The sequence below is a fragment of the Procambarus clarkii genome, chromosome 84 (assembly GCF_040958095.1).
Source record: "Procambarus clarkii isolate CNS0578487 chromosome 84, FALCON_Pclarkii_2.0, whole genome shotgun sequence".
NCBI lineage: Eukaryota > Metazoa > Arthropoda > Malacostraca > Decapoda > Cambaridae > Procambarus > Procambarus clarkii.
The window spans coordinates 15894491-15907773 of NC_091233.1; the positions used below are offsets into that span (position 1 = coordinate 15894491).

Below are 13283 nucleotides of genomic sequence, written 5' to 3' on the forward strand. Positions count from 1 at the left end.
ACTGCCTGTAAAAGATGGGAGCACTTCAGAGACGCTGTGTTCAACGCTGCCATTTCCACCTTTGGCAAGAAGACCAGCAGGTCGACAGACTGGTTCGAGGCTCACTCGGAAGAGATGACACCTGTAATCGAAGAGAAGAGAAACGCCTTGGCAGCCTACAAAGCCTGCCCAAGTCAGCGCAACTTACAGATCCTTCGGGCCGTCCGCTGCAAAGTGCAGCAGAGCGCCAGGCGATGTGCCAACAACTATTGGCTCCAGCTCTGCTCCCAGATACAGACTGCAGCGGATACAGGCAATGTAAGGGGAATGTATGACGGCATCAAGCAGGCCCTCGGCCCAATCCAGAGGAAGACCGCTCCTCTGAAATCTGCCACTGGCGAGGTGATTCAGGACCAGACACTGCAGCTGAAGCGCTGGGTCGAGCACTACTCTGAGCTATACGCCAGGGACAATGTGGTCACCGAAGATGCCCTGAGCGCCATTGAGTGTCTGCCTGTGTTAATGGAGCTCGACAGCGAACCGACCCTGGAAGAACTCAGCGATGCCCTAGACTCCCTTGCTTCTGGTAAAGCTCCTGGTAAAGATGGCATTCCTGCTGAGACCTTGAAGTGCTGCAGAGGTGGCCTGCTCATGGAGCTGCATGAAATTCTCTGCCTCTGCTGGGAAGAAGGAGAGGTGCCACAGGACATGAGGGATGCCAACATCGTCACACTGTATAAGAATAAAGGTGACAGGGGCGACTGCAACAACTACCGTGGAATCTCCCTCCTCAGTATTGTCGGAAAGCTGTTTGCTCGAGTCGCATTGAAGAGGCTCCAAGTACTTGCAGAGAGTCTATCCAGAATCACAATGCGGATTCAGAGCTGGCAGGTCCACCATCGACATGGTCTTTTCCCTCAGACAACTGCAGGAGAAATGCAGGGAACAGAAGCAGCCACTCTTTGTAGCCTTCATAGATCTGACGAAGGCCTTCGACCTCGTCAGCAGGGATGGTCTGTTCAAGATCCTCCCCAAGATCGGATGCCCACCCAGGCTCCTCAGCATCATCAGATCTTTCCATGAGAACATGAGGGGCACCGTGGTCTTTGATGGTCTAACATCAGACGCCTTTGACATCCGAAGTGGAGTAAAGCAGGGCTGCGTACTGGCTCCAACCCTATTCGGAATTTTCTTCGCAGTTATGCTGCGGCACGCCTTCGGATCTGTCACGGAAGGCATTTACCTCCGGACCAGGTCGGATGGAAAGCTCTTTAACCTCGCCAGGCTGAGAGCCAAGACAAAGGTTCGGCTGAGGTGTCTGCGTGACTTCTTCTTTGCCGACGACGCAGCAGTCACTGCCCACTCAGCTGAAGACCTCCAACGGCTCATAACCCGCTGCAGCGAGGCCTCTCAGGCTTTCGGACTCACCATCAGTCTGAAGAAAACACAAGTCATGGGACATGGAGTGGACTCCCCACCTGACATCGGCATCTCTGATTCCAAACTGGAAGTCGTTCACGACTTCGTGTACCTGGGCTCCACAATCTCTGACTCCCTCTCTCTTGATACGGAGCTAAACAAACGCATCGGTAAGGCATCTACTACCATGTCCAAACTGACAAAGAGAGTGTGGGCCAACAATAGGCTTACTGAGTATACTAAGATTCAGGTTTACAGAGCCTGTGTCCTGAGCACTCTCCTTTATGGCAGTGAGTCTTGGACACTCCGCGCCCGTCAGGAAAGACAGCTGAATGCCTACCACATGCGCTGCCTTAGACACATCTTGGACATCACCTGGCAGGACAAGGTGACAAACAACAACGTCTTTGGGAGAGCAAGAATCAGCAGCATGTACACAATGCTGAAACAGAGAAAAATGCGCTGGCTCGGGCACGTTGTGCGAATGGGCGACGGCAGGATCCCCAAGGATCTCCTGTACGGAGAGCTGAGGCAGGGAAAGCGTCCAACAGGCAAGCCCCAGCTACGGTACAAAGACGTATGCAAAAGGGACCTGAAAGCCATGGACGTCGATCTTGCTATATGGGAGACACTGGCTGCAGACCGTTCAGCCTGGAGGCAGTCTGTTCAACGAGGTCTCTCCAAGTTCGAGGAGTCACTTGCCAAGGAATCGGAGGCAAAGAGACAGAGAAGGAAAGCCGGTAGCCAGGAAGACAGACCAGAATCGGACTTCGTTTGTGCTCGGTGTGGGATGGACTGCCACTCTCGGATTGGCCTCATCAGTCACACCAGATGCTGCACCAGGACCGACAACTAGGGCGCAACTCCATAGTCTCCTGAGACTGAAGGATGCCTACTATACAGGTATTAGAATCAATAAGGTGTTTGACGTAGTTTTGTCTTACGGGGTTTTCGAAGGAGCCCACTCTTTTAGCCAAGCAGTGAGGGACTGAGACGAGCACTTGGCATCATAAGTTATCCGTTCCCCTTCATCCTGTTCTTGAGCCTCAGCAGCCAAGGTATTGGCATCCTTACAAGTGGCGCTCATCGTGGGTCAGTTCCTGTGTTCACCACGCCAGGATAACGTTTGGTTGTACTATTAGCTTCAGTATCAAATTCTCCCAAAAACAGAATATAGTCTGAAAGCACAAACAAATGTTAAATTTTAATAACAATTCACCCAATGAAATCTCTTTAGTAGTTTCTTGTAAACTTTTAAAACGAATTTGAACTTAAGGCTTTATATCTTTCTTTTATATATATCTTCTTTAAGAGAAGGAATAGACAGAGCGCTCTGCATCTCCTTATCTCTCACATACATGTAGAAGAAACAGTTCAAGGGGTATCGAAATCTATAGGATCCGTGATTAGGGTTTGAACCTATGAGCTGGGTGTTCCCAAGCACTCCCTAGCCAACTACGCTACGACATGGTCAAAACAGGTATGGGAACGCTCAGTGCATAGGTTCAAACCCTTATCACAGCTCCTGTGGATTTATCCTTTGATATATCATGATAATGAGATTTCTCTGTGTACTTCAAGAGACATATACATTGACAGGTACTCAATACTCTGTGTTTTAGTCCTGGGCTATAGTCCTGAACTTAAGTATACTTGCTAAAACCCTGTGCTTGCCTATGTAACGCTCCAGAGATTGAGATACATTATGCTCGACACCCGAAACCATGATACACTTTCACATTTCTCTAACACTTCACGGACGCACACACACAACACACACTCACACACACACATACGCACACACACACACATACGCACACACACACACGCACACACACACACACACACACACACACACACACACACACACACACACACACACACACACACACACACACACACACACACACACACACACACACACACACACACACACACACACACACACACGTCATGACAGAAGACCTACACAGGAATATGATAGAAACAACATGGCCACCATTAACATAATATAAAGAGCAGCTTATGTTGCTAGCAGGAATGGATCTGGACTACTAATTATGGGAGACTTCAACCATGGGAAGATAGATTGGAAGAACAGAGACCCGCATGGAGGACCAGAAACATGGAGGGCTAAGCTGCTGAACGTGGCAACAAGAAACTTTCTAAGCCAGCACATTAAAGAACCAACAAGAATGAGAGGAGAAGATGAACCAGCAATGCTTGATTTGATATTTACCCTAAATGAGTGGGATATAAGGGAAGTTAAGATGGAAGCGCCCTTGGGAATGAGTGACCACAGTGTATTGAACTTTGAGTACCTGGTAGAGCTTGGACTTATCTCCCCCAAAAAAGAACTAGGAATCAAAAGGCTGGCATACCGAAAGGGGAATTATGAACAGATGAGAAGTTTCCTAAGTGAAATACCTTGGGACACAGACCTCAGAGATAAGTCTGTACAGGGTATGATGGACTATGTTACCCAAAAGTGTCAGGAGGCAGTAAACAGGTTCATCCCGGCCCAAAGGGAAAAATCCGAGAAGCAACAGAAGAATCCTTGGTATAATAGGGCATGTATGGAAGCGAAGAAACGGAACAAAAGGGCGTGGAGGAACTTCCGGAATAACAGAACACCAGAAAGCAGAGAGAGATACCAGAGAACCAGGAATGAGTACGTCAGGGTGAGAAGAGAAGCAGAGAAAGTTATGAAAATGATATAGCAAACAAAGCCAAGACCGAACCAAAGCTACTCCACAGTCACATCAGAAGGAAAACAACAGTGAAAGAACAGGTATTTAAAATTCGAACAGGCGAGGACAGGTATACAGAGAATGACAGAGAGGTGTGTGAAGAACTCAACAAGAGGTTCCAGGAGGTCTTCACAATAGAACAAGGTGAGGTCACTGTGCTAGGAGAAAGGGTGGTAAACCAGGCGGCCTTGGAAGAGTTCGAAATTACGAGAGAGGAGGTCAAGAGACACCTGCTGGATCTGGATGTTAGAAAGGCTGTTGGTCCAGATGGGATCTCACCATGGATACTGAAAGAGTGTGCAGAGGCACTTTGCTTGCCACTCTCCATAGTGTATAGTAAGTCACTAGAGACGGGAGACCTACCAGAAGACGGAAGACGCCGTCTATGGAAGACGGCGAATGTGGTCCCAATATACAAAAAGGGCGACAGGCAAGAGGCACTGAACTACAGGTCAGTGTCCTTGACTTGTATACCATGCAAGGTGATGGAGAAGATCGTGAGAAAAAACCTGGTAACACATGTGGAGAGAAGGGACTTCGTGACAAATCGCCAACATGGGTTCAGGGAGGGTAAATCTTGCCTTAAAGGCTTGATAGAATTCTACGATCAGGTGACAAAAATTAAGCAAGAAAGAGAGGGCTGGGCGGACTGCATTTTCTTGGATTGTCGGAAAGCCTTTGACACAGTATCGCATAAGAGGCTGGTACATAAGCTGGAGAGACAGGCAGGTGTAGCTGGTAAGGTGCTCCAGTGGATAAGGGAGTATCTAAGCAATAGGAAGCAGAGAGTTACGGTGAGGGGTGAGACCTCCGATTGGCGTGAAGTCACCAGTGGAGTCCCACAGGGCTCTGTACTCGGTCCTATCTTGTTTCTGATATATGTAAATGATCTCCCAGAGGGTATCGATTCATTTCTCTCAATGTTTGCGGACGATGCTAAAATTATGAGAAGGATTAAAACAGAAGGGGACTGTTTGAGGCTTCAAGAAGACCTAGACAAGCTGAAGGAATGGTCGAACAAATGGTTGTTAGAGTTTAACCCAACCAAATGTAATGTAATGAAGATAGGTGTAGGGAGCAGGAGGCCAGATACAAGGTATCATCTGGGAGAGGAAATTCTTCAGGAGTCAGAGAAGGAAAAAGACTTGGGGGTTGATATCACGCCAGACCCTTCTCCTGCAGCACATATCAAGCGGATAACATCAGCGGCATATGCCAGGCTGGCCAACATACGAACGGCATTCAGAAACTTGTGTAAAGAATCATTCAGAACTTTGTATACCACATATGTCAGGCCAATCCTGGAGTATGCAGCCCCAGCATGGAGTGCATATCAAGTCAAGGATAAGACTAAACTGGAAAAGGTTTAAAGGTTTGCCACCAGACTAGTACCCGAGCTGAGAGGTATGAGCTACGAGGAGAAACTACGGGAATTAAACCTCACTTCGCTGGAAGACAGAAGAGTTAGGGGGGACATGATCACCACATTCAAGATTCTGAAGGGAATTGATAGGGTAGATAAAGACAGTCTATTTAACACAAGGGGAACACGCACAAGGGGACACAGGTGAAAACTGAGTGCCCAAATGAGCCACAGAGATATTAGAAAGAACTTTTTTAGTGTCAGAGTAGTTGACAAATGGAATGCATTAGGAAGTGATGCGGTGGAGGCTGACTCCATACACAGTTTCAAGTGTAGATATGATAGAGCCCGATAGGCTCAGGAATCTGTACACCTGTTGATTGACGGTTGAGAGGCGGGATCAAAGAGCCAGAGCTCAACCCCTGCAAACACAACTAGGTGAGTACACACATACACACACACACACACACACACACACACACACACACACACACACACACACACACACACACACACACACACACACACACACACACACACACACACACACACACACATACACACACACACACACACACACACACACAGTAGGAATGGATCGCTAGTAGGAATGGTCGCTGCTCACTAGTAGGAATGGATCTGGACTACTAATCATGGTGGATTTCAACTACGGGAAGATTGATTGGGAGAACAGAGACCCGCGTGGAGGACCAGATACATAGAGAGGTAAGCTGCTGGACGCGGCAACAAGAAACTTTCTTAGCCAGTATATCAAGGGACCGAAAAGAATGAGAGGAGAGGAAGAACCAGCTATACTTGATCTGATATTTACCCCTAATGAGTGGGATATAAAGGAGGTTAAGATGGAAGCACCCTTAGGAATGAGTGATCACAGTGTATTGATCTTTGAGTACTTGGTAGACCTAGGACTTATCTCCCTCCAAAAAGAACTAGAAAACAAAAGACTGGCATACCGAAAGGGGAATTATGAGGGATGAGAAGTTTCCTAAGTCGGTACAAGACATGATGGACTATGTCACCCAAAAGTGTCAGGAAGCAGTAAACAGGTTTATCCCAGCCCAAAGGTAAAAATCCGAGAAGCAAAAGAAGAATCCATGGTTTAACAGGGCATGCATGGAAGCAAAGGTATTGAACAAAAGGGCGTGGAGGAACTTCCGAAATACCAGAACACCAGAAAGCAGAGAGAGATACCAGAGAACCAGGAATGAGTATGTTAGTGTGAGAAGGGAAGCAGAGAAAAATTATGAAAATAATATAGCAGGCAAAGCCAAGACCGATCCAAAGCTACTCCACAGTCACATCAGGAGGAAAACAACAGTGAAAGAACAGGTAATGATACTTAGAACAGGCAAGGATAGGTATACAGAGAATGACAAAGAGGTGTGCGAGGAACTCAACAAGAGGTTCCAGGAGGTCTTCACAATAGAACATGGTGAGGTCACTGCACTAGGAGAGGGGGCAGTAAACCAGGCGGCCTTGGAAGTGCTCAAAATTACGAGAGATGACATCAAGAGACACCTATTGGATCTGGATGTGAGAAAGGCTGTTGGTTCAGACGGGATCTCACCATGGGTATAGAAAGAGTGTGCAGAGGTACTCTGCTTGCCACTCTCCATAGTGTATAGTAGGTCACTGGAGATGGGAGACCTACCAGAAATATGGAAGGCGGCTAATGTGGTCCCAATATACAAAAAGGGTGACAGACAACAGGCACTGAACTACAGGCCAGTGTCCTTAACTTGTATACTATGCAAAGTGATGGAGAAGATCGTGAGAAAAAATCTAGTAACACTTCTGGAGAGAAGGGACTTCGTGACAAATCGCCAACATGGGTTCAGGGAGGGTAAATCTTGCCTTACTGGCTTAATAGAATTATACGATCAGGTGACAAAGATTAAGCAAGAAAGAGAAGGCTGGGCAGACAGCATTTTTTTGGACTGTCGGAAAGTCTTTGATACAGTCCCCAATAAGAGACTGGTACATAAGCTGGAGAGACAGGCAGGAGTAACTGGTAAAGTGCTCCAGTGGATAAGGGAATACCTAAGCAATAGGAAGCAAAGAGTTACAGTGAGGGGTGAGACCTCAGATTCGCGTGAAGTCACCAGCGGAGTCCCACAGGGCTCTGTACTCGGTCCTATCCTGTTCCTGATATACGTGAACGATCTCCCTGAGGGTATAGACTCATTCCTCTCAATGTTTGCTGACGATGCCAAAATTATGAGAAGGATTAAGACAGAGGAGGACTGCTTGAGGCTTCAAAAAGATCTAGACAAACTAAAGGAATTGTCGAACAAATGGTTGTTAGAGTTTAACCCAAGCAAATGTAATGTAATGAAGAATGATGTAGGGAGCAGGAGGCCAGTTACAAAGTATGATTTGGGAGATAAAATTCTACACGAGTCAGAGAGAGAAAGACCTGGGGGTTGATATCACGCCAGACCTGTCCCCTGAAGCCCATATCAAAAGGATGACATCAGCACCATATGCCAGGTTGGCTAACATAAGAACAGCATTTAGACACGTCTGCAAGGAATCATTCAGAACTTTGTATACTACCTATGTCAGACCAATCCTGGAGTATGCAGCACCAGCATGGAGTCCATATCTAGTCAAGCATAAGATCAAACTGGAAAAAGTTCAAAGGTTTGCCACCAGACTAGTACCCGGGCTGAGAGGTATGAGCTACGAGGAGAGACTACGGGAATTAAACCTCACGTCGCTAGAAGACAGAAGAGTTAGTGGGGAAATGATCACCACGTACAAGATTCTCAGAGGAATTGACAGGGTAGATAAAGACGGGCTATTTAACACAAGGGGCACACGCACCAACAGGGGCCTCGTAGCCTGGTGGATAGCGCGCAGGATTCGTAATTCTGTGGCGCGGGTTCGATTCCCGCACGAGGCAGAAACAAATGGGCAAAGTTTCTTTCACCCTGAATGCCCCTGTTACCTAGCAGTAAATAGGTACCTGGGAGTTAGTCAGCTGTCACGGGCTGCTTCCTGGGGTGTGTGTGTGGTGTGGAAAAAAAAAAAAAAAAAAAAAAAAAAGTAGTTAGTAAACAGTTGATTGACAGTTGAGAGGCGGGCCAAAAGAGCAAAGCTCAACCCCCGTAAAAACACAACTAGTAAACACACACACTTACACACACAGTACGTATAGGTGAGTACACACTTCACACAAGGAAATCGGTCATGAAGCCCCCATGGGTATGAGTGATCACAGTGTACTGTTGTTTGAGTATCTGGTCGAAGAAGGGTTAATGTACTCTAGGAAGGGATCAGAAAGCAAGAGGCCGGCTTGGGAAACAGAGCTCAGAGGAAAGACGGTTCAAGATATGATGGACTACATCACACAGAAGTGTAAGGAGGCAGCAGACAAGTTCGTCCTAGTCCAAAAGAAAAAAAATGAAATGGAGATGAGAAACCCATGGTTTAATCAGAGTTGTAAGCTAGCAAAGCAGCTAAGTAAAAGGGCTGGAGAAACTATAGAAACAACAGAGCACTAGAGAGCAGGGAAAGATACTAGAGTGCCAGGAATGAATACGTCAGGGTGAGAAAAGAGGTAGAGAGGCAATATGAAAATGGCATAGCGAGTAAAGAAAAGACTCAACCCAAACTGCTGTACATCAACATCAGGAGGAAAACAACAGTGAAGGAACAGGTAATGAAACTGAGGATAGGGGCAGAAAAATTCACTACAAAAGACAAGGAAGTGTGCGAGGAACTCACTAAAAAATTATAGGAAGTCTTCACCTCAGAGCAAGGAGAAGTCACAGAAATAACGGAGGGAACATCAAACCAGACACAACTAAAGGAGTTTGTGATTACCAGTGGGGTGGTGAGGAAGCTTCTGCTAGATGTGGGCGTGACAAAGGCTATAGGCCGGGATGGAATATCGCCATGGATTCTAAAGGAAGGAGCAGAAGCTCTGTGCCTACCACTCTCCATTGTGTACAACAAGTAACTGGTAACAGGTGACTTGTTGTCACCTGTTACCACGCCTCACCAGAGGAGAAACGTGGCTGACAGTGAGAGGGGAATGGCTGACACTGAGAGGGGGAGGCTGACAGTGAGAGGGGGAGGCTGACAGTGAGAGGAGAAGCTAGCAGAGGGAGGGGTGGCTGACAGTGAAAGTAGTGGCTGACAGTGAGAGTAGTGGCTGACTGTGAAAGAGGTGGCTGACAGTGGGAGTAGTGGCTGACAGTGAGAGGGGTGACTGACAGTGAGAGGGTGTTGCTGACAATGAGAAGGGTGGCTGACAGTGAAAGAGGTGGCTGACAGTGGGAGTAGTGGCTGACAGTGAGAGGGGTGGCTGACAGTGGGAGTAGTGGCTGACAGAGAGAGGGGTGGATGACAGTGAGAGGGTGTGGCCGACAATGAGAGGGTGGCTAACAGTGAAAGGGGTGGCTGACAGTGAGAGGGGGTGGTTGACAGTGAGAGGGGTGGCTGACAGTGAGAGGGGTGGCTGCAAGTGATAGGGGTGATTGACAGTAAGAGGGGTGGCTGATAGATGGAGGGGTGGCTGATAGGTGTAGGGGTGGCTGACAGTGAAAGGGTGGCTGACAGTGAGAGGGGTGGCTGACAGTGAGAGGGTAGCTGACAGTGGGAGGGGTGATTAATAGTGAGAGGGGTGACTGACAGTGAGAGGGGTAGTTGACAGTGAGAGGGGTGGCTGATAGTGAGAGAGGTGGCTAACAGTGAAAGGGGTGGTTGACAGTGAGACGGGTTGCTGACAGTGAGAGAGGTGGCTGGCAGTGAGAGGAGGTGGTTTAGTGTGAGAGGGGTGACTGACAGTGAGAGGGGTACCTGACAGTGAAAGGGGTGGCTGATAGTGAGAGAGGTGGCTAACAGTGAAAGGGGTGGCTGACAGGGGAAAGGATGACTGACAGTGAGACTGGTTGCTGACAGTAAAGGGGGTGGCTGACAGTGAGAGGGGGTGGCTGACATTGAAAAGGGTGTCTGACAGTTAGAGGGGGTGGCAGACAGTGAGAAGGGTGGCTGACAGTGAGAAGGGTAGCTGACAGTGAGAGGGGGTGGCTGTCAGTGTGAGAGGTGGCTGACAGTGAGAAGGGTGGCTGACAGTGAGAGGGGGTGGTTGACAGTGAGAGGGGGTGGTTGACAGTGAGAGGGGTGGCTGACAGTGAGAGGGGTGCCTTGCAGTGAGAGGGGGTTGTTGACAGTGATAAGGGTGGTTGACAGTGAGAGGGAGTGGTTGACAGTGAGAGTAGCTGGTTGACATTGAGAGGAGTGGTTGACAGTGAGAGGGAGTGGTTGACAGTGAGAGGGGGTGGCTGACAGTGAGAGGGGGTGGCTGACAGTGAGAGGGGGTGGTTGACAGGGAGAGGGGTGTCTGAAAGGGGGAGAAGTGGCTGACAGTGAGAGGGGTGACTGGCATTGAGAGGGGGTGGTTGACAGTGAGAGGGGGTGGCTTACAGTGAGAGGGGTGGCTGACAGTAAGAGGGTTGGTTGACAGTGAGAGGGGTGGATGACAGTGAGAGGGGTGGCTGACAGTGAGAGGGGTACCTGACAGTGAGAGGGGTGGCTGATAGTGAGAGGGGTGGCTAACAGTGAAAGGGGTGGCTGACAGGGGAAGGGATGACTGACAGTGAGACTGGTTGCTGACAATAAATGGGGTGGCTGACAGCGAGAGGGGGTGGCTGACATTGAAAAGGGTGTCTGACAGTTAAAGAGGGTGGCAGACAGTGAGAAGGGTAACTGACAGTGAGATGGGTAGCTGACAGTGAGAGGGGGTGGCTGTCAGTGTGAGAGGTGGCTGACAGTAAGAAGGGTGGCTGACAGTGAGAGGGGTTGCTGACAGTGAGAGGGGGTGGCTGACAGTGTGAGGTGTGGCTGACAGTGAGAGGGGTGGCTGACAGTGAGAGGGGGTGGTTGACAGTGAGAGGGGTTGCTGACAGTGAGAGGGGTTGCTGACAGTGAGAGGGATGCCTTGCAGTGAGAGGGGGTTGTTGACAGTGAGAGGGGGTGGCTGACAGTGAGAGGGGTTGCTGACAGTGAGAGGGGGTGGCTGACAGTGTGAGGGGTGGCTGACAGTGAGAGGGGTTGCTGACAGTGAGAGGGGGTGGCTGAAAGTGTGAGGGGTGGCTGACAGTGAGAGGGGGTGGCTCACAGTGTGAGGGGTGGCTGACAGTGAGATGGGTAGCTGACAGTGAGAGGGGGTGGCTGGTGGGAGGGGGTGTGAGAGGTGGCTGACAGTGAGAGCAGGTGGCTGACAGGGAGAGGGGTGGCTGAAAGGGGGAGAAGTAGCTGACAGTGAGAGGGGTGACTGGCATTGAGAGGGGGTGGCTGACAGTGAGAAGGGTGGCTTACAGTGAGGTTGGCTGACAAGGTTGGGGTGGCTGACAGTTAGACGGGTTGTTGACAGTGAGAAAGGTGGCTGACAGGGGGGGAGGGGTGGCTGACAGTGAGAGGGGTGGCTGACAGTGTGAATGGTGGCTGACAGTGAGAGGGGGTAGCTGACAGTGAGAGAGGGTAGCTGACAGTGAGAGGAGTGGCTGACAGTGAGAGGGGTGGCTGATAGGTGGATGGGTAGCTGACTGTGAGAGGAGGTGGCTGACTGTGAAAGGGGTGGCTGACCATGAGAGGGGGTGGCTGACAGTGAGAGGGGTGGCTGACAGTGATAGAGGTGGTTGACAGTGAGAGGGGGTGGTTGACAGTGAGAGCGGGTGGCTTACAGTGAGAGGGGTAGCTGACAGTGAGAGGGGTGGTTGACAGTGAGAGGGGGTGGCTTACAGTGAGAGGGGGTGGCTGACAGTGAGAGGGGTGGTTGACAGTGGGAGGGGTGAATGACAGTGAGAGGGGTGGCTGCAAGTGATATGGGTGATTGACAGTAAGAGGGGTAGCTGATAGGTGGAGGGGTGACTGATAGCTGGAGGGGTGGCTGACAGTGAAAGGGAGGCTGACAGTGAGAGGGGTGGCTGACAGCGAGAAGGGTGGCTGACAGTGGGAGGGGTGGCTGACAGTGAGAGGGTGTAGTTGACAGTGAGAGGGGGTGACTGACAGTGAGAGGGGTGGTTGACAGTGAGACGGGTTGCTGACAGTGAGGGAGGTGGCTGGCAGTGAGAGGAGTGGTTTAGAGTGAGAGGGGTGGCTGACAGAGAGAGGGGTGGCTGACAAGGGAAGAGGTGGCTGACAGTGAGAGGGGTGGCAGACAATGAGAGAGGGTGGTTGACAGTGAGAGTGGTGGTTGACAGTGAGAGGGGGTGGCTGACAATGAGAGGGGGTGGCTGACAATGAGAGGGGTGGCTGACAGTGAGAGGGGTACCTGACAGTGAGAGGGGTGGCTGATAGTGAGAGGGGTGGCTAATAGTGAGAGGGGTGGCTGATAGGGGAAGGGATGACTGACAGTGAGACGGGTTGCTGACAGTAAAAGGGGTGGCTGACAGTGAGAGGGGGTGGCTGACAGTGAGAAGGGTGGCTGAAAGTGAGAGGGGGTGGCTGACAGTGAGAAGGGTGGCTGACAGTGAGAGGGAGTGGCTGACGTTGAAAAGGGTGTCTGGCAGTGAGAGGGGGTGGCTGACAGTGAGAAGGGTGGCTGACAGTGAGAGGGGGGTGGCTGTTAGTGTGAGAGGTGGCTGACAATGAGAAGGGTGGCTGACAGTGAGAGGGGTTGCTGACAGTGAGAGGGGGTGGCTGACAGTGTGAGGGGGGTGCTGACAGTGAGAGGGGTGGCTGACTGTGAGAGGGGTTGCTGACAGTGAGAGGGGTGGCTTGCAGTGAGAGGGGGTTGTTGA

The 13283-nt window shown here is 50.1% G+C and overlaps 1 protein-coding gene across 3 annotated transcripts in view; it reads right to left on the reverse strand.

Annotated features, from left to right (window-relative positions):
- LOC123774864 (UPF0696 protein C11orf68 homolog) overlaps nucleotides 1-13283 on the reverse strand; it is a 113678-nt gene that overhangs the window by 44749 nt on the left and 55646 nt on the right. For all 3 annotated transcript variants that reach the window (XM_045769530.2, XM_069316577.1, XM_069316576.1), the window contains exon 2: nucleotides 2343-2576. In XM_045769530.2, the coding sequence (XP_045625486.2) occupies nucleotides 2343-2485 (143 nt within the window). In that variant the 5' untranslated portion in view covers nucleotides 2486-2576. The remainder of the gene's footprint in view (nucleotides 1-2342; nucleotides 2577-13283) is intronic.